The sequence below is a fragment of the Jaculus jaculus genome, chromosome 13, assembly GCF_020740685.1.
Source record: "Jaculus jaculus isolate mJacJac1 chromosome 13, mJacJac1.mat.Y.cur, whole genome shotgun sequence".
NCBI classification, from domain to species: Eukaryota; Metazoa; Chordata; class Mammalia; order Rodentia; family Dipodidae; genus Jaculus; species Jaculus jaculus.
In genome coordinates this window covers 48,515,744-48,541,487 of record NC_059114.1, presented here as the reverse complement: position 1 = coordinate 48,541,487, position 25,744 = coordinate 48,515,744, and the positions used below count along the sequence as shown (strand labels likewise).

The 25,744-nt window shown below is 46.2% G+C and overlaps 1 protein-coding gene across 1 annotated transcript in view; it reads left to right on the top strand.

The window, feature by feature from the left end:
* Positions 1-13,349: 13,349 nt before the first annotated feature.
* The window catches only part of Wnt8a (Wnt family member 8A), a 41,317-nt gene continuing 28,922 nt past the window's right edge, over positions 13,350-25,744 (top strand). Inside the window, exons 1-7 of the mRNA XM_045132143.1 lie at positions 13,350-13,417; positions 13,507-13,540; positions 13,872-14,010; positions 15,376-15,501; positions 16,148-16,290; positions 18,502-19,017; positions 20,129-20,191. Of these exons, the coding sequence (XP_044988078.1) occupies positions 13,350-13,417; positions 13,507-13,540; positions 13,872-14,010; positions 15,376-15,501; positions 16,148-16,290; positions 18,502-19,017; positions 20,129-20,191 (1,089 nt within the window). The remainder of the gene's footprint in view (positions 13,418-13,506; positions 13,541-13,871; positions 14,011-15,375; positions 15,502-16,147; positions 16,291-18,501; positions 19,018-20,128; positions 20,192-25,744) is intronic.

Genomic DNA, 25,744 nt, shown 5'->3' with positions numbered 1-25,744 from the left:
AGGGTCTCATTCCTGCCCAGGCTGACCCGGAAGCTATATTGTAACCCAGGCTGGCCTCAAATTTACAGCAACCCTGGGTGCTGGGATTAAATCCCAGCTGCGTGCCACCATGCATGGCTCGCCTTGAACTTCTGACTTCCCTGCCTCTGCTTCCTGAGTGCTGGGATTACAGGTATAAGCCACCTGCACTGGCTCAAACTTTGAAACTTGATGAGCATGTTATTTTGTCAGTTTTCAAAATGCTTTGAATTTCAGGTTCGAGGTGCTCAACCTGCATTGCAAATAGCAATGCTTATAGAAGCAGCATGGGTGGGGGAACCCAGGCTGACCTGGTTCACTCTGCAATCCCACCTTGCAGGAGTCTGGATCCCACAGGGGAGCAGCCTGGAAGAGAACGGGCTCAGGATCTGGTGCCTCTGGCTGTGAACTCACTGCCCATTCCTGATTCTCTGACCTTGGTGAGTGTCCTTAGTCCAGCCTCAGTGTGTTCATTTGTGACATGGGAGGCATGCTACTAACCGTGGAGTATCACCAGCAAAGAGGCGGGTGCAGAATGCAAAACCACTAGCGCAATGCCCAGGCAATCATACAAATGTCAGCATGGCTGGGAGGAATATCTGCGACAGAAAAGTTAGACTTGAGGGCTGGAGGGATGGCTTAGCTGTTAAGTCGCTTGCCTGTGGAGCCTAAGGGACCCAGGTTCAATTCCCCAGTGCCCACGGAAGCCAGATGCACAAGGTGGCTCAAGTGTCTGGAGAGGCCCTGGAGTGCCCATTCTATCTGCCTCTCTCTCTCTCTCTAATAAATAAATAAATAAAATATTTAAAAAGAAAAGAAAAGTTAGACTTGATTGGAGAAAAGTTTTAGCAGTAGAGGGTCACTTCCCATGTCAACAGCAGAAACTGTGGCAGTGGGAAGTGCCCGCCCAGCATAGGGACCAGAAGAGCTTATGTCCAAGGAAAGGGCGGAGGGAGAGAGAGCAACAAATATGAAGGCAGCGCACTTCCTTGAACGCCTTTCTTCGCAGCTCAGCAGCCAGGTATCTGACTCCCCTGGGGTTCTCAAGGGACTTTATGGCCAGTGATGTGCTGAATTTCTGACCTGCTAACTCCTTCAAACACCCTCTCTGTCCAGGCAGTCAGGACCCCTGCGTCCCCTTGATATGCCATTCAGCCTTTGGTTTCAGCCCCTGCAGCTCTCCAGCTATGGGAGGAGTTGCCCTGGCCCCTCAAGACCCACCTCTGCCAGCCAGTCCCCACAGCCGGTGTTCCCACAGGACTTTCCCGCTTGACGTGCTCAGCCTCTTGCTGCCTACACACCCATTCTCTTTCTCTCTATTTGCCTCTCTATGTCCCTCTCTCTCTCAAATATGTGTGTGTGTGTGTGTGTGTGTGTGTGTTTTGATTTTTCAAGGTAGGGTCTCACTTTAGCTCAGGCTGACCTGGAATTCAGAGTCTCAGGGTGACCTCGAACTCACGCAATCCTCCTACCTCTGCCTCCCAAGTGCTGGGATTCAAGGCGTGCACTACCAAGTCCGGCAAGAAAGAGGTTTTTTTTTTTAAAAAATTATTTATTTATTTGAACCGGGCACGATGGCGCATGTCTTGAATCCCAGCACTTGAGAGGCAGAGGTAGGAGGATTACCATGAGTTTGAGGCCACCCTGAGACTCCTTAGTGAATTCTAGGAGATGGCTTACAAGTTAGGGCGCTTGCCTGTGAAGCCTAAGGTCATAGGTTCCATTCTCCAGTACACACATAAGCCAGATGCATAAGGTAGCACATATGGCTGGAGTTCATTTGCAGTGGCTGAAGGCCCTGGTACACCCATTCACTCTCTCTCTCTCCCTTTCTCTCTTAGAGAAAGAAAGAATAAATGAATTAATGAGCTCACCCTAAGACTATATAATGAATTCCAGGTCATCCAGGACTAGGAGACAACCTGGGAAAAGCAATAAACAAATAAAATTCTGGTAACAGAATCCTACAACCTGGCAATAAAAAGCCTATTCTACCACCAACTGCCACCAGATGGCAGGTCTTACTCAGAAGTCCTCATTAAGCCTTCCCTCTTCAAACTGTCAGCAGTACCACATCTCACCGTATTGCAAACATTTGTGCAAAACCGGCAATTGTGGCGCATGCCTTTAATCCCAGCACTCGGGAGGCAGAGGTAGAAGGATTGTTGTAAATTCAAGGCCAACCTGAGATTACATAGTGCGTTCCAAGTCGGCTTGGGGTAGATCAAGACCCTACCTTGAAAAACAAAACAAACAAAGAAATTGTCCAAGCTTCTCTCAAACCAGAGTGAGCTTGCCCTGGATAAAATATCTTCTAATTTTTTTTTTCAATTGGTTTCTCGAGGTAGAGTCTCACTAGCCCAGGCTGATCTGGAATTCACTCTGTTGTCAAGGTAGCCTCTAAATCATAGCCATCCTCCTACATTTGCCTCTCAAGTGTTTATTCATTTATTTTAAAACAATTTATTTATTTATTTGAAAGAGAAAGAGGCAGATAGAGAGAAAGAGAGAATGGGTATTCCGGGGCCTCTGGCCATTGCAAATGAATTCCAGATGCATGCGCCCCCTTGTATATCTGGCTTACATGGGTCTTGGGAAATCGAACCAGGGTCCTTAGGCTTTACAGGCAAATGCCTTAACTGCTCAGCCATTTCCCCGGCCCCAAGTGTTTATTTATTTATGACAACAAAAACAAGGCAGACAGAGAGAGAGAGAGAGAGAGTGAGAGAGAGAGAGAGAGTACAAGAGTGAATATGGGCATGCCAGGGCCTCCTGCTGCTGCAAACAAACTCCAGATGCATGTGCTATTTGTGCATCTGGCTTTATGTGTGTATTGAAGAATCGAGCCTGAGTCCTTAGGCTTTGCAGGCAAGTGCCTTAACCATTGGGCAATCTCTCCAGCCTTCTTTTGACGTTTTGTACACAATATCTCCCGATTCATCTTGGACTCATGGGTAAATATTTTTGAGTGAATAGATGGATGCATGTGTGAATATCGTTCTAATAAAATCCCAAGTCCACTCTGTGCCTTTTCTGCACTTGGACAATTAATGAAAAAGCAGAGACACACGTAGCAAGCAGTGTGTACCTATAATCCCAGCTTTAGAGGCTGAAGAGGGAAAACTGGAGTCTGAGGCCAAGTTAGTCAGAGCAAGTTAGGGAGATCATGTCCCCCCAACCAAAAACAAACAACTGAGGGCTAGGGAGATGCTCAGTTGGAAAGTGTTTGCCTTGCAAGCCTGAGGACTGAGTTCCAGCCCCAGCACCCATGTGAACTGTGGGCACGGTGGCACGCATCTGTAATTTCAGCACTGGGCAGGCACAGGATCCCTGGACCTCACTGGCCTCATTGGTGAGCTCTAAGCCAGTGAGAAACCCTGTTTCACAAAGAACATACCCGAGGAGTGACACTGAAGTTAAGTGCCCATGCACATGAACACCCATGCACATGTGCATACCACATACACACATATATGCACATGTGTGTGCCAAAAATAATAAAAATATGGGAGATGAGATGGAGAGATTGCCAGTGGTTAAAGTTCTTGCTTACAAAGCCTCACTAGGGTTCCAAATCCCCAGTACCCACATAAAACCAGATGCATAAAGTGAAACATGTATTTGGAGTTTGTTTGCAGGGCAAATGGTATGCCCACCTACTCATTCTTCCTTTCTCTCTCCTCTCTTTCTCTCTTCACTTTCTTGCAAATAAATAAATAAGTAAATTTTTAGGGCTAAGGAGATGCTCAGTGGTTAAAGATACTTGCTTGCAATACCTGCTGGCCCAGAGTTTGATTCCCCAGTACCCACATAAAGCCAAATGTACAATGTGGCTCATGTCACTGAAGTTCATTTGCAAAACAAGAGGCCCTGGTGTGCCCATTCTCTCTTCCTCCTTTTTCCTCTTTCTTCCTCCCTCTACTTGCAAATAAATAAATACTGGGCTAGAGAGATGGCTTAGCAGTTAATGCACTTGCTTCCAAAGCCAAAGGACCCAGGTTCAGTTGCCCAGAACCCATGAAAGCCATTTGCACAACATGGCGCATATATCTGTAGCTCATTTGCAGTGGCTGGAGGCCCTGGAGCACACATTCTCTCTATCTATCCACCTCTGTCTCAAATAAATAAACTGGGCATAGAGGTGCACGCCTTCAATCCCAGCACTTAGGAGGCAGAGGTAGGAGGATTGATGAGAGTTCAAGGCTACCCTGAGACTACAGAGTGAATTCCAGGTGAGCCTGGGCTTGAGCAAGACCTTACCTCAAATAAAAAATAAATAAATAAAAAATATTTTCATGACATCAAAATAAAAGAGAGATTAATTGAGAGGGGTGGGCATGTGATGGAGAATGGATTTGTGAAGGAGAAAGCAGGGGAGGGGAGGGAATTATCATGGCTTATTGTCTATAATTATGGAAGTTGTCAATATAGAAAAAAAAGAAAGAAAAAGAAAAGGGACTGGAGAAATGTGTCAGTAGTTAAGGCTTTCCTATGAAGCCTAAGGGCCCAAGTTCTATTCCCCAGTACCCACATGAACCAGCTGCACAAGGTGGCACCTGTGTCTGGAGTTCATTTGCAGTGGCTAGAGGACCCTGGCCTGCCCATTCTTTCTCTTTCTCTTTCTCTTTCTCTTTCTCTTTCTCTTTCTCTTTCTCTTTCTCTTTCTCTTTCTCTTTCTCTTTCTCTGTCTCAATCTGCATCTATCTCTCTCAAATAAATACATAAAATGTTTTTTTTTAAGAGAAGAAAAGAAAAAAAAAATGGCTTTTTAGCTTTTTTTATTGTGTTCTCCCCGCTTTTTTGTTTTTTGAGGTAGAGTCTTACTCTAGCCGAGGCTGACCTGGAATTTACTATATAGTCTCTCAGGCTGGACTTTAATGCACAGAGATCCTCCTGCCTCAGCCTCCCAAGTGCTGGGATTAAAGGCATGCATCACCAAGCCCAGCCTTTTTTGTATGTGCGTGACAAAGTGAGACAGAGAGAGTGCAATCGAACTCCAGGTGTGCCTCATTGTGCACGTGTGACATTGCACACTTATGTTACTGTGCATCTGGCTTATGTGGGATCTGGAGAGTCAAACATGAATTCTTAGGCTTTGTAGACAAGCACCTTAGCTGCTAAACCATCTCTCCAGCCCTATTTTTGTTTCTCAATTATTTAATTTATTTATTTGTTTATTATTATTTTTTGTTTTTGTTGTTTGTTTTTCAAGGTAGAGTTTCACTCTAGCTCAGGCTGACCTGGAATTCACTCTGTAGTCTCAAAGCCTTGAACTCTCAATGATCCTCCTACCTCTGCCTCCTGGGTGCTGGGATTAAAGGTGTGTGCCACCATGCCTGGCTTTTATTTTATTTTTTTAAGGCAGAGTTTCACGGTAGCCCTTGTTGACCTGGAATTTACTCTGTAGTCCTAGACTGGCCTCAAATTCAAGATCCTACAACCTCTACCTACTGAGTGCTGGGATTAAAGGTGTGTGCTGCTATGTCTGGTTTAAAATCTTTTTTTGTTTTTGTTTTTTCAGGTAGGGTCTCACTCTAGCCCATGCTACCCGGAATTCACTATGTAGTCAGGCTGGCCTTGAACTCACAGCTATAATTTTACCTCTGTCTCCGGAGTGCTGGGATTAAAGGCGTGCACCATCTCGCCTGGCTAAAATCTTTTTAATTTACTTGTTTAAGTTTTTTGTTTTGTTTTGAGATAGGGTCTTGCTCTAGCCCAGGCTGACCTGGAATTCACTGTAGTCTCAGGGGGCCTTACTCTAGCCTCACAACAATCCTCTTGCCTCGGCCTCCCAAGTGCTGGGATTAAAGGTGTCTGCCACCACGCTTGGCAAGCCTTACAACTCCAACCCTTCCTGGGCTAATGGTGAAGGGGAAGCCTCTGTCATGTGAGCATCTGTGTCTGCTGGGAGAAATCTTCCTCATCCCTGGAAGGATCTTGTGAGGTTGGAAAGACAAGGCCTAGACCTTGGCAGCTTTCAAAGAGTGAAGGAAACCCACCTTCCAACATGGTAAAGAGCTGGTCAAGCTTTTCACCTTGATCCCCCGGTGCCCATCCACCCACACAGGCCCAGACATCTGGCAGACTGCCCACTGGATTTTCCAATTTCCAGGAAGGCCTCTTATTTCCTTCCCCATACTTGAAAGCCTGGGTCTGAAAGAGAGAGTTGAGGTGGTCCCTTCTCTTCCTGGGGCATACTGTCTGTCCTGAATGTGGCAAGTCAATGAAGCTAAATGGAAGCGGGCAGCAGAGGGAGGGGGTGAGAGGCTCAAGCAGCTGAAGCCTTGGGGGGGGGGGTGGTCAAGAATCCCCAGGGGGTCCCAAGCTTCCTGGGAGGAGGATATAGACCAGAGACTGAAAACCTCTGTTCAGTGTCACAGCTCTAAGGAATATGCATGTGGGTTCATTCTTGCCACCTCCCAACCTTCTAATTAGCAAATAAGTGTTAAAAAGCCAGAAATCCTATCTCTTTCCCCAGTCACCTCCACTCCCCCTTCTTTCCCCCTCCCCCAACTCTTGCCTACACTTGTTCACCAAGAACCTGGAAAAGAAACCGAGGATTTGAGATCAGTAAGAGTGCACAGCAAGCTGAGTGTGGTGGCTCATGCCTTTAATCCTAGCACTTCGGAGGCAGAGCTAGGAGGATCACCACGAGTTCGAGGCCACCCTGAGGCTACATAGTGAATTCCAGGTCAGCCTGGACTAGAGCGAGACTCTACCTCAACCCCCCCCCAAAAAATTAATGATAATAAATAAATAAAATTTAAAATAATTCTTTAAAAAAAGATCAAATGATTGAGCTGGAGACAGGGCTTAACAGTTAAGGTGCTTGCCTACAAAACCAAAGGACTCAAGTTTGATTCGTCAGTTCCCACATAAGCCAGATGCACATGGTAGCACATGCATCTGGAGTTCATTTACAGTGGCCTGAGGTCCTGGCATACCCACTGTCTCTTCGTCTGTCTGTCTGTCTCTCTCTCTCTCTCTCTCTCTCTCTCTCTCTCTCTCACAACACATAAATATTTTTTAAAAATTTACAAGACAGGGTTGGAGAGATGGCTTAGTGGTTAAGTGCTTGCCTGTGAAACCTAAGGACCCCAGTTCGAGGCTTGATTCCCCAAGACTCACGTTAGCCAGATGCACAAGGGGGCACACGCATCTGGAGTTCGTTTGCAGTGGCTGGAGGCCCTGGTGCGCCCATTCTCTCTCTCTCTGTGCCTCTTTCTCTCTCTATCTGTTGCTCTCAAATATATAAATAAATAATTAAAAACTTACAAAACAGAGATAATACTCAAAATTAATCGCATCCTAAAAAGTTACCAGTTTTCTATTATTTAATTAATCTCTTGAGGTGTTTTTTATTAAATATTTTTATTTATTTGCAGAGAGGAAAAAAAAATGGGTGCACCAGGACCTTCTGCCATGGCAAACAAATTCCAGATGCATGAACTACTTTGTGTATTTGGCTTTACATGCGTACTGGGGAATTGAAGCCAGGCTGTTAGGTTTTATAAGCAAGTACCTTTAACCACTACATCATCACGTCAATGCTTGAGGTTATTTATACCTGTTTTCTTGAGGATAATACTATATAATGATAAGCACTGTATTTATCTCTTCCCAAGTCCACACTGGCAGGAAATTAGCTACAATGGTACTATCTGCACCATGAAAATCAGCAACCTATCTGGGCTGGCTCTGGGGACATGGTTCTTAGATACTTACCAGCACACCTCTGCCAGTGTGGCACAACATCCTGTCACCTCCTACTTTGGATTTTAGCCCCAGATTTCTTTTCACAGAAAACAAATTACTTAAACCACCACTTAAAACTAGCCAGGTGGGCTGGAGAGCTGGTTTAGCAGGTAAGCTACTTTGCCTGTGAAGTCAAAGGACCCAGGTTCAATTCCCCAGGACCCACGTAAACCAGATGCACATGGTGGCACATGCATCTGGAGTACATTTGCAGTAGTGGAAGACCCTAATATGCCCATTCTCTCTCTCTCAAATAAAAATAAAAGAAAATAAAAACTAAACCGCACTAGGCATGGTGGTACACGCCTTTAATCCCAGCACTTGTGAGGCAGAGGTAAGTGGATCGTCGTGAGTTCAAGGCCACCCTGAAACTACATAGTGAATTCCAAGTCAGCCTGGGCTAGAGTGAGACCCTACCTCGGGGGAGGGGGAACTAATGAAATAATGTTTGACATGTAATCTCAGCACACGCAAGAGCCTGAAGCAAGAGGACCACAAGTTCAAGACCAGCCTGGGCTAGAGAGACAGCTAGCTAAGTAAGGCACTTGCCTGCAAAGCCAAAGGACCCAGGTTCCATTCCCCAGGACCCACGTAAGCAATGCATCAGGAGTTCATTTGCAGCAGCTGAAGGCCCTGGCACACCCATTTCCTCTCTCTCTTCCTCTTTTTCTCTTGCAAATAAATAGATAAAGAATTAAAACTAAACAATATAAGTTCCCCTCCCCCCTAAAAATAATAAAGAAGTGAATGCTGTAGGTATAGGTCGGTGGTATACCATGTACTTAGAATGTACTATAACGCCCTGGATTCAAACCCCAGCACCAACTGAGGAGAAATAAAAAACCCAAAATCTCATGGAAAATGTTAATAAAAATTAAAAAAAAAAAAAAAAAACAAAACCCAAATCGCTGAGATAGTAGAGCGTGAATGCTGGAAACTGATGTATGGGACAGCTGTGAAAGATCTGTAGACACAATGTATAGAATGTGTGACTGGTTCTTCCCCCTTTCTGGGGACCTTATATCTGATGGACCTTGGCCACACCAGCCCAAGGATCTTTTGCAGTCAGACCCCAAAGAAGACATTGGTTGTCCTCCAGGTACCTCTTCCAAAGATCCACATAATGAGGCTGGAGAGATGGCTTAGTGGTTAAGGTGTTTGCCTGCAAAGCCAAAGGATCCCAGTTCAGCTCTCCAGGACCCACGTTAGCCAGATGCACAAGGGGGCGCACGCGTCTGGAGTTCGTTTGCAGTGGCTGGAGGCCCTGGTGCTCCCATTCTCTCCCTCTCTTTGTCTCAAATACATAAATAAAAATAAAAATATCCACATAATGGATCACTGCAAGGTTCAAAGATGAGTATGATGACTTATGCTCATAGTAAGGAAGGAAGATAAGATTTCCTCACTTCCAAGACTACAAGCACTCTGGGGTAACATATGCTATAAATCTTAAATCAGGATTGCATAGCATGTAAAAGAGCTCCTATTTTCTCCATGTCCTCCTGTTACAGATGAAGAGACTGAGTCCACATAGTGATCAGTGGCTTGTCCAAGGCCTCACAAGTTAGTGGCCAAAGCCTGAGGCTCCTAATGCCTGGAGCACAGCCTTTTCTTGCCACCCTCAGTTCTATTTGAGAAACTATAATCTCTATTGACTCTGAGTGGGAGCAAGCAACTTGCTCTTTCTCTCTTTTCTCTCTCAAACCCTCATTTCTTCTCTGCCTCCTAGAAAATACATTCTCTTTTTTGCTCTCTCTCTCTCTCTCTGATGCATATGTGTATCCCTGTTCAAATGTGTGTGGACAAACATGTTTGCACATGGTTATGTGTACCTGTGAGTCAATGTGCATGTGGAGGCCACAGGTTGATGACAGAGATCTTTAGTCACTCTCTTCCCTATTCTTTGAGACAGAGTCTCTTGCTGAACCAAGAGCTCACAGATTCAGCTAAACTAAGTAGCCAGTGAACCCCAAGGATTCCATTTCCACCTCCTCAGTGCTAGGATTACAGGAGTATACCATAACACCCCCACATTTTATGTGGGTTTTGGGGATCCTAACTCAGATGGCTGTATAGGGAACACGTTATCCACTGAGTAATTTCCAGCCCTGAAATAATAATTTTTAAACTTTTTAAACTTTTTATTTATTTGAGAGAGAGAGGTAGGGGAAGGGGTTGAGATAGAGAGAAAGCATGTGAATGAGCATGGCAGGGCCTCTAACTGCTGCAAACAAACTCCAGATACATATGCCACCTTGTGCATTTGGCTTAAGTGGGTCCTGGGGAATCAAACTGGGATCCTTTGGCTTTGTATGCAAGCTAAGTAATCTCTCCAGCCCAAGAATATTCTTATAGAGTACCACATAAATGCTATATGGTATGGGGGACACAGAAGAATAAGACCCAATTAGCCAGACCTGTCAGCACATGCCTAGAGTGGGGAGGATCACAAATCAGAAGCCAACCTGGACTACATAATCAGTTCCAAGCCAGCCTGGGCTAAAACAGTGAGATCCTGCCTAAGGGGGAGGGGGGATAGGAGGCGAGGGTGTGGTGGTGCATGCCTTTAATCCCAGCACTTAAGAGGCAGAGGTAGTAGGATCTCTGCGAGTTCGAGGCCACCCTGAGACTACATAGGGAATTCTAGGTCAGCCTGGGCTAGAGTGAGACCCTACCGCAAAAAAAAAAAGAAAAGAAAAAAGAAAAGAATAAGAAAATCTGATTCCTCATATGCAGGAGGGAAATACAGAATATAACCTAAAACTCCTTCAAGGGAATGAGGGAGCTACCTTAGCACTATTACTAACCCTGTTCTGAGCCCAGGGAGTACCTCAAAAGTCCCGAGACTCCTGGGTCTGGTGACGCCTGTCTTTAATTCCAACACTCTGAAGGCAGTGGTAGGAGGATTACTGTGAGTTCGAGGACAGCCTGAGACTACATAATGAATTCCAGGTCAGCCTGGGCTAACTAGATAACCTACTTTGAAAAAACAAAAACAAACAAAATTCCCCAGACTAATTGGGAAAAGTAGAAGACAGAGAAAAAGCCACTGAGACAAAGTCAGTTAGCTTCCCCCAAGTGACTGAAGCTTGGGATGCCTGTTTCCCCAGCAGACAAGCCAATAGCAAACTGGGGCTGGGAGACAGAGCTTTAGTCCAGTGAAGACTTCTAGAAAAAATGAAATGGGGCAGGGGAGAAAAGGCATACAAATCAGGAGCCATTTTAAAAAATTAGATTTAAATTGTTATTATTATTTTTTTATTTTAAACACTTTAAAAAATGTTATTTTATTATTTATTTAGTATTTGAGAGAGAGAAGGAGAGAGAGAGAGAGTGAGAGACAGAGAGAATGGGCACACCAGGGCCTCCAGCCACTGCGAACCAACTCCAGATGCATGCGCCCCCTTGTGCATCTGGCTTATGTGGGTCCTGGAGAATCAAACCGGGATCCTTTGGCTTTGCAGGCAAATGCCTTAACTGCTAAGCCATCCCTCCAGCCCTAAATTGTTATTATTATTATTTGTTTTTGTGGGATAGGGTCTCGCTCTAGACTGACCTGGAATTCACTCTGTAGTCTAAGGGTGGTCTTGAACTCACAGTGATCCTCCTACCTCTGCCTCCCAAGTGCTGGAATTGAAGGTGTGTGACACCATGCCCGACTGCCCCATATTTTGAGTGCATAAAGATTCCTAGGACCTCTTAGGTCCTTGGAACTCCTTTGGTGAGGGGATCACTGGGCTTTCCCTCCTACTTCAGTGAGGCCCAGCATGCTGGAAGTGATGTGGGTGCTGTGAGATCCCAAGATAATGACTCAGACCTGCGATTTCCCATTGTGCTTTTCTCTGAACCACTCCTGCTCCCTCCGCCCCGGAAAAGATCTTCACCAACCAAGAAAGACCCTTGCTTCTAGTTCTCAGCCCTGCCTAATGATGTCTTGAGCCCCTGTTAGGCTCTTCCTTCCTTCTTCTTCTTTTTTTTTTAAAAATATTTATTTATTTGCAAGCAAAAGGACAAGAGACAGACAGGGAGAATGGGTTCACCAGGACTTCCAGCTGCTGCATACAAATTCCAGATGTATGTACCACTTTGTGCATCTGGCTTTACCTGGGTACTAGGGAATTGAACCCGGTTGTTAGGCTTTGTTAGCAAGCACCTAAACTGCTGAGCAGTCTCTCCAGCCCCTTCAAGCTTCCTTCTTTCTTTTCTTCTTTCCTTCCTCCCTTACTTCTCCCCCCCCCCACCCTTCCACCATTGTATAAAGTACTAAAAACCCAAGCGATTCTAAAAATCAGATTTCTGGGGAACTGGGAGCTGGTTCAGCTATTAAAGGCACTTGCTTGCAAAGCCTACCTGCCCGGGTTGGCCCAGGTTCAGTTTCCCAGGATACTTGTAAAACCAGATACACAAAATGGCACATGCATCTGGAGTTCATTTGCAGCAGCAAGAGACCCTGGTGTGCCCCTCTGTCCTTGAAAATAAATAAATAAATAGAATATATTTAAAATAATAAAAATAAAAACCTGATTTCTGCCTAAGTAGCTGAAACCCTAGCGACCAAGTGGTATCAGAAGGAGGCTGGAGGTGTCACTCGGCGGTGGAGTGCATGCTTAGCCTGCAGGAGGCTCTGGATTTGAAAGTCAGCGCCCCTCCTCCCAAAAGTGATATGAATACTCAAAACAAATACAGTCCTGGGTGGTACAAAAGATTGGTAATATAATATAATATAATATAATATAATATAATATAATATAATATAATATAATATAATATATACATATATAATTATATAGTAATTATATATAATATTTTATTTATATAAATGCATATATATATATATATATGAACCATTAATAAACTGGAGGTGTACCTCTCAGATACAGAAGGAAAGACCTACTATAAATGTATAAATGAAAGAAATATACCAGAATTTTAATTTGGTCTAATGTGGTGGAAGAGAATGTTGCAAAGATGGCACCATCCAGCCATAAGAAACATAAGGGCTGGAGAGATGGCTTAGCAGTTAAGGGTCTTGCCTGCAAAGCCAGAGGACCTAGGTTCCGTTACCCAGGACCCACGGAAGCCAGATGCACAAGGTGGCACATGCATCTGGAGTTTGTTTGCAGTGGCTAGAAGGCCCTAACGTGCCCATTCTCTCTCTCTCTGTCTCTCTCTCTCTAAAAAAGAAAGAGAGAGAGAGAGGAAGGAAGGAAGGAAGGAAGGAAGGAAGGAAGGAAGGAAGGAAGGAAGGAAGGAAGGAAGGAAGGAAGGAAGGAAGAAAGAAAGAAAAGAAACTGGCTATAGTCAGTGGTCCTGCAGGGTAGCGCCACTGTCATTCTGGGAGGGAAGAAGGGCGGGGTTTCCTTGAAGGCTTTGGGCTGAGTCCCTCCTCCCCATCCCCCATTGGGTCAGTAGCCCCTGCAGCCCTGCCAGTGAGGGACAAATGAGATGGGCTGTTGATTTCTCCCCCTGGGTCATTCAGAATTTGCCCACATAAATCCTGAGAGGGGCTCTGCCCTCTCTTCCCTGCTCTGCACTTGGCCCTGAGCTGGACCTGGTCCTCTGGAGGGACAAGAACCATGGGGGACCTGTTTATGCTGTGGGTGGCTGTGGGCATGTGCTGTGCCACCTTCCATGTCTCTGCCTGGTAAGTCCTTCTCCAAGCCCCCGCCCCCACCAAGAAGCCCCTTTATCTCATCCCCACTCACCTCCGCCTCACTTTTCCCTTTTTGGTAGGTCAGTGAACAATTTCCTGATAACGGGTCCCAAGGTATGATGGTCTCCCCCTCCTGGTTTTGTCCATCCTGATAGGGCTCTTTCTGGGAAAAGAAAAATAAGGGAGGGGAGAGAGTGACAGAACTCGTTACCCACAAAACCAGGACTCCACCAGTCTTTCTTTCCTTCCTATTTATTTATTTATTGTGCTTGAGATTGGACCTAGGGACTTGCGCATGCTAGGCAATCTCTTTACCACTGAACTCTATCCCCCATGTCCTAGAATTATTTCTTAATAGGCAGCTATCCGACTCCAGTTCTGCCTTCTCCCCTGCCCTGGATTCCCTGTGCCAAAGGACGCTCACAGTGCCCTTTCCCCTGGCCAGGCCTACCTAACCTACACCACCAGTGTGGCCTTGGGTGCTCAGAGTGGCATCGAAGAATGCAAGTTCCAGTTCGCTTGGGAGCGCTGGAACTGCCCTGAAAATGCTCTCCAGCTCTCCACCCACAACAGACTGAGAGGCGGTAAGTTTCCATGGGCTGGGCTTGGAGTATATATGTGTATATGTGTGTACAGAGAGGTGGGAAAGTGACCAGCGATCTGCTGATACGTTCCTTGCTGTATGACTTTGAGTGAACTATTTTCTCCATCTCAACCCCAAGTTTGTCTTCTGGGGAAGACCAGCCCACCAGGAGTATTGTAAAGCACGCAGAGGTATCTTATCACAAATGTAGGGAATTACTGTGGGTTTTAATGTACGCAGGGATTTGTGTGCTTGTACATTCCTACCTTGCTCTGATTTGTATGCAATAAAAAAATGAAACTGAGGGCTGGAGGGATGGCTTAGCAGTTAAGGTGCCTGCCTGCAAAGCCAAAGAACTCAGGTTTGATTCCCCAAGACCCACGTAAGCCAGATGCACAAGGGGGCACATGCACCTGGAGGTCGTTTGCAGTGGCTAGAGGCCCTGGCACACCCATTCTCTCTCTCTCTTTCTCTGTCTTAAAATAAATAAATAAATATATATTTTTTAAATGAAACTGGAGCTAGGGGCTGGAGAGATGGCTTAGCGGTTAAGCACTTGCCTGTGAAGCCTAAGGACCCTGGTTCGAGGCTCAATTACCCAAGACCCACGTTAGCCAGATGCACAAGGGGGTGCATGTGTCTGGAGTTTGTTTGCAGTGGCTGGAGACCCTGGCATGCCCATTCTCTCTCTCTCTGTCTGTCTCTCTCTAATGAATAAATAAAAATTGAATAAAAAATTAAAAAAAAAAAAGAAACTGGAGCTTGTGTGGTGGTGCACGTGTTTAATCCCAGCACTCGGGAGGCAAAGGTAGAAGGATTGCCATGAGTTCAAGGCCACCCAGAGACTACACAGTGAATTCCAGATCAGCCTGGGCTAGAGAGAGACCCTATCTCAACAAAAAGAAAGAAAGAAAGACAGACAGGGGGGAGGGAGGGAGGGAGGAAGGAGGGAGAAAGAAAGAGGGAAAGAAAGAGGAAGAGAGAGGGTCTTCCTCTCTTTTCTAAGCCAGCCTTGTGACCCTGAGCTTCACCCCTCATGCACCAGCAGCAGTGGCTGGTGGACAGGTCTAGGCTGGACACAGGAAAGCAGGACCCTTATCCTAACACCACAACGAAACAGTAGACTTGATTTCATCCTTCCCCCTGGGTTTCACCTTCCCATGTGTAGCATGAAGATGTCTATTCTTGCCTTGGTAAAGTGAGGGGGCTGGAAAAACACTGTACTGTTCTCTGGAGGAAAAGTGCATCCTTTTAAACCCAAAAAGAGGTGGAACAAGGAGGGTAAGAGAGCGTTGCTTTCCCGAGCCTGTGCTTCGGCTCGTCAGGGCTCATGTCTGCAGGCAGTCTCCTCTCTTTCTGTCCACAGCCACCAGAGAAACCTCCTTCATTCACGCTGTCAGCTCGGCGGGAGTCATGTACACCATCACCAAGAACTGTAGCATGGGCGACTTTGAAAACTGTGGCTGTGATGAGTCAAAAAATGGGAAAACCGGTAATTTGGGCTTTCTGGTGGATGCGGGAAGAGGTGAGGGGGCTATAGAATTGATGCAGGCTAAGTCTTCTAGGACAAGACTGAGGGGCACAGCTTCACCCCCTAGACTCCAGCAGACCCTTCGTTTGTAGGAGCTCCTGGACCGATACTCTCATATGCGTGTTGAGTCCAAGTTCATGAGACCAAGGATTAGTAAGTGTCTCTAAAACTAACAAGCAACCTGGGAATGAGAAAGCCAGAATTTAAAAACAGCCTTGTAGTAGAATGGCTTATCTATAACCCAGAACTTAACTGTTTGCAGATCACCTAAGAGACTAACTCATTGATCACAGATTATCACTGATGAGAAGGTGGCTCTAAGAAAAGCACTGTGGAATAATGGTGGAGTTGCTGAATGTTTAAGCCGCAGTGAGACTGTGAGACCAGCCAGGCCAGCCCACGGACCTGCATGTTCCGTGGCTATGGAAGATTTACTGCCTAGGGTTTGGGAGTATCGCAAGTGGGCTTTGGGAACAGGACTCCTCCTTTTCCCTGTCTCACCTTCCCTGTGTATAGCGTTATGCCCTATGCGGGTTCCTGAGAATGTGTCAGTCAAAAAGCCTTAGCAGGGAGCTGTACGCAGAACTGATTCTTTCCTTGTGTGTAGGAGGCCATGGCTGGATCTGGGGAGGCTGCAGCGACAATGTGGAATTTGGGGAAAGGATCTCCAAACTCTTTGTGGACAGTCTGGAGAAGGGGAAGGATGCCAGAGCCCTGATGAACCTTCACAACAACAGGGCCGGTAGGCTGGTGGGTACAGGAATCGGCCAGCGTTGGCAACAGTCTCGCAGCCACACAGTCCTCCACAGCTTACGGAGGGTTGCCTCACTCATGCCCGGGTTTCTCCTCAAAACCATCTAGCAAGAACTGAGGTAGCTAGCCCCGTTCCCCAGAATGACAGAGCCAGGAAAAATACAGAACCAAACCTTGCTTCCACGATTCACATCATATGTGTGTGTGTATATATATATATATATATTTTTTTTTTTTTTAAAGGCAGGATCTTACTCTAGCCTAGACCGACCTGAAATTTTGTAGTCCCAGCCTGGCTAGAGTGATCCGTCTACACCTGCACCACATTTTATTTTTTGTTTTACTTTTTTTTTTTTTTTTGTTTTTTTTGAGGTAGGGTCTCACTCTGGTCCAGGCTGACCTGGAATTAACTCTGTAGTCTCAGGGTGGCCTTGAATTCACGGCGATCCTCCTACGACTGCCTCCCAAGTGCTGGGATTAAAGGTGTGCACCACCATGCCTGGCTTGTTTTACTTTTTTATATATTTATCTCACTTATTTATTTGCCAGCAGGTAGAAGAGCATGAGTGTGGGCATGCCTGGGCATCCTGCCACTGCAAACAAACTCCAGATGTATATGACTTCACCTGGGCACTGGGAATTGAACCTGGGATGGCAGACTCTGGTAGCAAAGTATCTTTTACCTCTGAGACATCTCCCCAGTCCTTTTATTTTAGTTTAGAGCAGAATTTCACTCCAGCCTAGACTGACTTTGGGGAACTCACTCTGTAGCCCGGGCTGGTCTTGAACACATGGTCATCCTCCTACCTTAGCCTTCTGGGGGCTGGGATGATAGGTGTGGACACGTTTTGTGCTTGTTTGTTTGTTTGGGACAGGGTCTTGGGTCTTGCTAGCACCACTGCTGGCTTTGTATTGGTGATATATCTCAGACAGGACTCAAACTCATGGTAATCCTCCTGCTTCAGCCTCCCAAGTGCTAACAAAATTTTAATCACGAAATGCACGCTAGTACATTAACAAAAACCTGTTTCCCTAATGTCTGTCTGGAATGCAAGAGATGTGATTGATCTAAGTATCTCTGAGGAATCTATTCTTCCTCAAGACTTTTGGTGGTCTAAGATTCTCAACTCAAATCTAGAAGCAAATTAGACTTAGAGCAAATAATGAAAATTTTGCTGCCTGAGCATTGTAGCACACACCTTTAATCCCAACACTTAGGAGGCAGAGGTAGGAGGATTGCTGTGAGTTTGAGGCCACACTGAGATTATATATTGAATTCCAGGTTAGTCTAGACTACAGCAAAACACTACCCTGAACTGTACATAAATGTCCTCATTGCCCAAAATAAGAGGGAGAAAAGCTGGCCATGGTGGCACACACTTTTAATCCCAGCACCTGGGAGGCAGAGGGGAGGAGGATTACTGTGAGTTCAAGACCACCCTGAAACTATGTAGTGAATTACAGGTCAGCCTGGATTAGAGTGACACCCTACCAAAAAAAAAAAAAAAGCCTGGTGTAGTGGCACATGTCTTTAATCCTAGCACTCGGGAGGCAGAGGTAGGAGGATCACTGAGTTCTAAGCCACCCTGAGACCACATAGTGAATTCTGGGTCAGCCTGGGCTACAGTGAGACCCTACCTTGAAAAAAAAAAAAAAAAGCCTTGGGGTGAATGAGTTCAGACACTGGGAGCTTTCTTCCATCTGAGGGGGCCCAGAAGATAAATCCAGGCCACCACAAATGATCTAGCATCAGCTTCAAGATGAACTGTGATCATATTTTCTTTTGCCTTATAAAATATTTCCCTTGATTTTTTTTTTTCTATTTGTGGTGATGAGGTGCTCTACTCCTGAGTGATATCACCAGTCTCTACTTTATCCAGTACTTGCTCCAAGTAGAGGGCAAAACACACTGAACAAGCACTGGAGTTGGGCCTGGAGGGTGATACCAGGTTTCCTGATAAGTTACCATCTCAACCCAAATCATCCAGGGTGGTTTGAAATTACCAGCATAGGGTCCTTAAAGCCCTGAACATTCTCACCCAGAAGATCTTAAACAGGGCCCAGGCATGAATATTATTTGAGCTTCCCCAGTAATCCTGATGCTTCTCCAGAGCCAGAAAGCCTAGCTCTAGGATATTCCATTTAGTTGTTAGCCACTGGCCTTCTCTGCTAAGAGCCATTCTTTCTCCTCCTGCGCCCTCTCTGAAGGCGGTGAGAGCCACCATGAAAAGGGCCTGCAAGTGCCATGGCATCTCCGGGAGCTGCAGCATCCAGACGTGCTGGCTGCAGCTTGCTAGCTTCCGGGAGATGGGAGACCACCTGAAGGCCAAGTATAACCGGGCGCTAAAAATTGAGCTGGATAAGCGGCGACTAAGGGCTGGCAACAGTGCGGAGGGCCGCTGGGCTCCCGCTGAGGCCTTCCTTCCCAGCGCAGAGGCCGAGCTGATCTTTTTAGAGGAATCTCCAGACTACTGTACCCGCAATGCCAGCCTGGGCATCTATGGCACGGAAGGCCGCGAGTGCCTTCAGGCCGGCCGCAACACGTCTCGGTGGGAGCATCGCAGCTGCGGGCGTTTGTGCACCGAGTGCGGGCTGCACGTGGAAGGGAGGAGGACTGAGGCCGTGAGCAGCTGCCACTGCAAATTCCACTGGTGCTGCACCGTCCGGTGCGAGCAGTGCCGGCGCGAGGTGACCAAGTACTACTGCGCACGCGCCCCGGCCAGCGTCCGCCCCCCGGGCTAGGGCCGCGCCTGGCCGCCTGGGCGGACCTCGCTGCCCGGCGAGATGAGCACGGCTCCCCCCTTGCCAGGGAGCAGAGCCCATGGCATGTGCTGGGTGCGGACTGGGGCCATGGAAACCCACGACTATGCATCGTATCCTTGACAGAGCTAAAATGATTTGTAGACCCAGTCTTTCCAGCACCGTTGCTGCCTGGACATTATGCCTAAACGTCTGTAGCTTGCTGAAGGAGGTGTTTAGTATGGGCTCCCCATCTAGGGGAACCCCCAAAATATTTGTTCTATTGTTTCTGACTGTGTCTAGCTCAGATGTGCCTCTGTGGATCAGAGAAAATAGTAGGAAAAAAAAAAAAGGCGTACCCTTCCCCCCACACACACACAAGTTCATGGAGATAGGTGGAGACCACCGTCCTCCTATTGGGGTTTCCACCTGTGTACGCACTTTGGGAAAGTCCTCCCCACCCGAGCCTGGGGAAGCCAGACACAACGGGAGGGAGGAACCACGGAGGGGAGCAGTGACAGTAAGCTGTAGGTGACCGGGACTTCCCAGACGCGGTCCTGGAAGAGGAATTCTTTCCCCCGCCCCTCCCCAATCACAAGAGCCACAAAACATCCCTGCCTTGTTATTTTCCCAAGGTGGGAGTTCATTTGTGACCAGTGCTTCTGGGGTACCATACCACTGGGATCTCTTATTACTCCCCTTGGAAATGTTAGGCTCAGAAAGGAGATGAGAACCCTGCTCTGTGTGCCAAGTTATTCACCAGGCTATGAGAATCTAGAAGTTTTAAAGCTCCCTGCCTGTGGAAGGTGGAGGCAGTATGACCAGGAATTCCCTCAACAAGTGGAGAACAGCCTCAAAACGCTATCTCAGGACAACAAACAAATAACTAATATGATCAATCAAAGAAAAAAAAATTGAGGTTCCCAGGCACTTGGCCAATAGCAAAATAATACATACAGATTTAGTTGTTATTTTAATGCATCCTAAGCCACTTGAGAAACAAGGAAGCCCTTTGAACTGAGACTGTATTCAAAGTGTGTTTGCTCTCTTAACTTGGGCTTCCTAGGGTGTCGGTTCACTGAGACCTGGGCCCCAGGGCAGGAGTCTAGGAAAGTTGTGGATTCTCCTTCCCTCATTTGCACTTCTGTACCTTCTAATGGTAATCTTTGGAGGAGGTTTATAAGAGCCCTGAGGGGGTTCAGCCATTAGGTTCCTAACTCTGAATTTCTGAGCCTTGGAAGGGTCTGCTGATGGTGTGGACCTAATACCCTGCAGGGAGGGTTAATAAACAAGTGAAATGACCCAGCACCCCAGATTTTTGTTTTAAATTGAAAAACAAATGAATTGTTTTTGTTTCTTACAATAAACAAATATTTTTTGTCAGAAATACTGTGTTTCCAAATGCCTGTGAGTCCATTTTAAGCTGTTTTTTTTCCCAGAACAAAATTAAGCTTTTGTTTGTTTGTTTGTTTTTATTTATTTATTTGAGAGCAACACACAGAAAAAGAGGGAGGGAGAGAGAGAAAAAGAGAGAATGGGCACACTTGGGCTTCCAGCCCCTGCAAACGAACTCCAGACACATGCTCCACCTTGTGCATCTGGTTTATGTGAATCCTGGAGAATCAAGCCTCGAACCAGGGTCCTTAGGCTTCACAGGCAAGCGCTTAACAACTCATCTCTCCAGCCCCCTAAGCTGGTTCAAAAAAAATATGAGAGAAAGTAAGAAAGAGGTAGAGAGAATGGGCACACAAGGGCCTTTAGCCACTGCAAACAGAACTCCAGAGGCGTGCACCACCTTGTGCATCTGTGCATATGTGGGTCCTAGAGAATCAAACTCAGGTGGGGCGTGGTGGTGCATGCCTTTAATCCCAGCACTCCTGAGGCAAAGGTAGGAGGACTGCCATGAGTTCGAGGCCAGCCTGAGACTACATAGTGAATTTCAGGTCAGCCAGGGCCTGGGTGAGACCCTACCTCAAAAAAAAAGAACAAACGAACGAAAAACAAAACACTCCGGGTGGTTAACACTGGTACTCTGGTACTTAAGAGAATCAAACTCCTTAGACTTTGTAGGCAAGCACCTTAACCACTGAGCCATCTCTCCAGCCCTAAACTGATTGTTTGATGAAAACTGTGTGGGTGGTAGACACTACCTAAGGGTAAAAATTTTGAAGAACTATGAGGATATGATGGAGTATGGATTTGTGAAAGGGAACGTGGGGGAGGATATGATGGAGTATGGATTTGTGAAAGGGAACTATGGTTTGTTGTCTGTTAAGTATGGAGCTGTCATTAAACAATAAATTTTAAAAAAGAAAAATTGAAATAAGGCAGCCAAAAGGAAAGATTAGCCAGGCATGGTGGCCTTTAATCCCAGCTCCCGGGAGGCAGAGCAGAGGTAGGAGGATCATTGTGAGTTCCAGGCCACCCTGAGACTACTGCATAGTAAGTACCAGGTCAGCCTGGACTAGACTGACACTCTAACTCGGGGGGGCGGGGGGGCGGGGAGGAAACATTATTTAGGAAAGATTATTTCCTGGGAATTAGAGAAAAAATAAAAACATGGGGTGTGGCTCAGTAGAGTGCCTACCCAGCATGCAGGAAGGCCTGGATTCTCAGCACTTCATAAAACCAAGTATGGTGCCGTATACGTGTAATCCCAGCACCCTGGTGGTGGAAGCAGGAGGACCTGGAATACATGAGACTCTTGAGAAAGAAAGGAGAGAGAAAACAAAATCGTAAGATTGATAAAATTGCATGGTTCTAAGTTAAACCCACAATAAATATGGACACCAGAGTGTACCTAGCCTGACACCTCAGCTGTGACAGGATGCAAGGGAGAGGAACAACTAGATTTCCTCCCTGCGTTCCCAAGGGAGTCCCACTCAAAGAACCAAAGATGTCAGACAGGACTGCACTGATACATCCACATCTTAAGGGGAGGGGACTCAGAATCAAAACCAGCCCTGTTCAAACATCACTCCAGGAGAACAAGGCTGTTGTTCGCTGTGGGGCTATATCAGAGGTTTTCAATCCAAGCCAGGTATGTTGATGCAAACCTTGAATCCCAGCACTCAGACAGATGGCATAGAGGTTAAGGCACTTGCCTGCAAAGCCAAAGGATCTGGGTTTGATTTCCCAGAACCTACATAAGCCAGATGCACAGGGTGGTATATATGTCTAGAGTTCTTTGTGGTGGGTGGAGGCCCTGGTATGCTTATTCTCTCCCTCAATTTTTAAAAAAATTGTTCATTTTTATTTATTTATTTGAGAGAGAGAGAAAGAGGCAGAGAGAGAGAGAGAATGGGCACAACAGGGCTTTCAGCCTCTGCAAATGAACGCCAAATGCATGCGCCCCTTTGTGCATCTGGCTAACGTGGGTCCTGGAGAATGGAGCCTTGAACCGGGGTTCTTAGGCTTCACAGGCAAGCGCTTAACCGCTAAGCCATCTCTCCAGCCCTAAAATATTTTTTAAAAGGGGAATTTCTTTCTTTCTTTCTTCTTTAAAGAGGAATTTCTTTAAAAGAGAAGGAGGACGAGGAAGAAGGGGGCATACTGGTAGGAGGATCACTGTGAGTAGTTTGAGGCCAGCCTGGGACTACAGAGTGAGTTCCAGGTCAGCCTGGGCTAGAGTGCAACCCTACCTAGAGAAAAAGAAAGAAAGAAAATCCAAAGAAATGGAAATTCCATGAAAAGTTTGGTAAACTCAATAGTCATAGTTTCCTGGTCTCTCCGCAGCCTCTCCCAGCCTCATCCATCCTTACCTCCAGAGTAATCAATCACACCAGCTAACCTTCTTACATGGACCTGAGCCCACAACCTAAAGGAATCTAGATTTCTCCCCATCCATCACCCTCCTGTCAAGGATCCATTCGGACAGTCATTCAGATTCATTAGTTACAACCCAGTGTCCCTTCCTTTTTGGTGTCTTTAACAAGCTGGCTATCATTAAGGTGACAGAACAATAAAACTTCCATATTCTCTAGGTTCAGGGCCCGAGGAAGGCAAATTGACTATAGTTTGTTGGCTGATCTTGAAAACCTGCTGAAAAGGGGAGGGGAGGAGTCTGCGGGAACCCTGCCCCTCAGCTTGTATTTCAGGAAGTCAAGGCCCTGGGTCACTTCCCTGGAGAATGGAGTCCATATTTTCTGTTCTAGACTAGGACTATGTTCATATTTGTCAGATTCTCTCCTACAGAGCTTTTTTCCCCTTTGCCATCTTTGCTTCCTCCTCCTTCCCATCCCGCCTTTTCTTTTTTTTTTTGGTGGCAGGGGTGGGATCCCCTTCCCACCTTTGATGTGGACAGAACTACGGACTCCAAAAGAAAACCCTGAAGGAGCTGGGAGTGGTGGTGCATGCTTTTAGCCCCAGCACTTAAGAGGCCAAGGTAGGAGGATCACAGTGTGTTCGAGGCCACCCTGACACTACAGAGTGAATTTCAGGTCAGCCTGAGCTAGTGACCCTACCTTAAAAAAAAAAAAAAAAAAGATAGAAAGAAAAAGAAAACCCTGAAGGGGCGGTGCTTGCCTGTAAAGCCAAAGGACCCAGGTTTGATTCCCTGGGACCCACATAAACCAGATGCACAAGGGGGTACATGCATCTGGAGTTTGCAGTGGCTAGAGGTCCTGATATGCCCATTTTCTCTCTCTCTCCATCAAATAAATAAAATAGAATATTTTTTTTAAAGTAAGACATTAAAAATTTCAAAAACAAAATAGCCAAAGAACCCAAAATATAACAACAACAAAAAAAGATGAGAAAATCCTGAAGCCAACATGTCTGTCCCTGATCTAGTCACCATTTGCAGTTTGACAAGCATAAAGGGTAAGGAGAGCTGGAAGGAGAACAGTAACTTGAGCACCCACTATGTGCCAGGTGCTTAATAAATAGTGTCGCCTTCAATTTCCTTCCTTCCTTCCTTCCTTCCTTCCTTCCTTCCTTCCTTCCTTCCTTCCTTCCTTCCTTCCTTCCTCTCCTCTCCTCTCCTCTCCTCTCCTCTCCTTTCCTTTCCTTTCCCCTCCCTCCCTCCCTCCCTCTCTCCCTCCCTTCCTTTCTTTCTTTCTTTCTTTCTTTCATTTCTTTTGGGTTTTTCCAGGTAGGGTCTCACTCTGTCCCAGGCTGACCTGGAATTCACTATGCAGTCTCAGGCTGGCCTCAAACTCACAGCAATCCTCCTACCTCTGCCTCCCAAGTGCTGGGATTAAAGACATGCGCCACCATGCCTGACCTTTAATTTTCACATTTCAATTAAAACAGTTGCAATTATTAGGGAGGGGTCAAGGTGTAGTTTGGATGTAGCACACATTTAAAATGTACAAATCATGGGTTCAATCCTTAGACACCCCCCCCCCACACACACACATACACACAATAAAAGAGTTACAGTCATTTTCCTCTTACTGGGTGAGGAAAATGACTCAAGAGGGAGTGAGGGCCTCAACCTAAAAGTAAAAACCCAGGACATGGATTTGAATTCAGACCTGCCACCTCATAAATTCAAATTCTTCCTTTTACAACCACTTACACGCAGGGGGTCTAGGCTCTCTGGCCACATACTAACCACCTCTGACAGCTTGTGGAATGAGGAGCTTTCATATGCAGAGAAAGGGGTCTTCCTCCCTTTTTGGCAAGTAAGAGAGTCATATTTCTCAGCCCTTCACCAGAACGAAGAATCTAACTTTTGATTTGCAAAGTTCTCCCCTGGAATGATAAAAGCAGATAGCCTGGCTCCTGCTGACTTGGGAAGGTGGAAGGCTGCTTCTCCTCGGAGCCTCAAAGAAGGCTAGCTGTTTGTATGTTCTACAGTAGAGGTCAAAATTTCAAGAGGACAGACATGTTAAGGGAGGAGTGTTTATTTTAGAAGTTACAGGAAGGAAAAACCAGTTCCACCAGAGAATGGGCAAAACTATAGCCCCAAATCACAAACTATTTGTAATCTTCCATGGACACCAAAGATACCAGGTTAAAGCAGGGACCTGTGTAAAGAGTCCTGAAGGAAGCTCAGCACCTCTGGGTAGGGAGACAGTCTCTAAAGCGCCTGGTCCTAATGCTCTCCCCATCATAGAAGGAAGGGATCCTGCGGAGCACAGACGCAGGGCCCTGGGCGGTCTCTATGGCCTGTGCTCTGCCCCCTGGTCATGCTGACTTGCTCTAAGTGAGGCAACAAGAAAGGGATATGACACCCCAAGGTGAGTTACGCCAGCGATCTGTATGTGATCCAAATAAAAAAAGTGGGGTAACTCCTATCCCAAGGCTAAAGGAAGAACAGCACATGGCGGGAGGGAATTATGATCATGGTACAGTGTTTATATTTATGGAAGCTGTTAACAAAAAGTTATAAAATAAAATAAAATAAATAAATAAGAAAAGTGGACTGGAGAAACGGATTAGTAGTTAAGGCACTTGCCTACAAAGCCAAAGGACCCAGGTTCAATTCCCCAGAACCCACATAAGCTAGGTACACAAACTGGCACATGCATCTGGAGTTTGTTTGCACTGGCTGGAGGCGCTGCCACACCCATTCTTTCTCTCTCTCCCTCTCAGAAATAAAATATTGAAAATATTTTTTAAAATAAGAAAAACAGGGTTTGGAGAGATGGCTTAGAGGCTAAGGCTCTTGACTACAAAGCCAAAGGGCCACGGTTTGATTCCCCAGGACCCACATAAGCCAGATGCACAAGGTGGTGCATGCATCTGGAGTCTGTTTGCAGTGGCT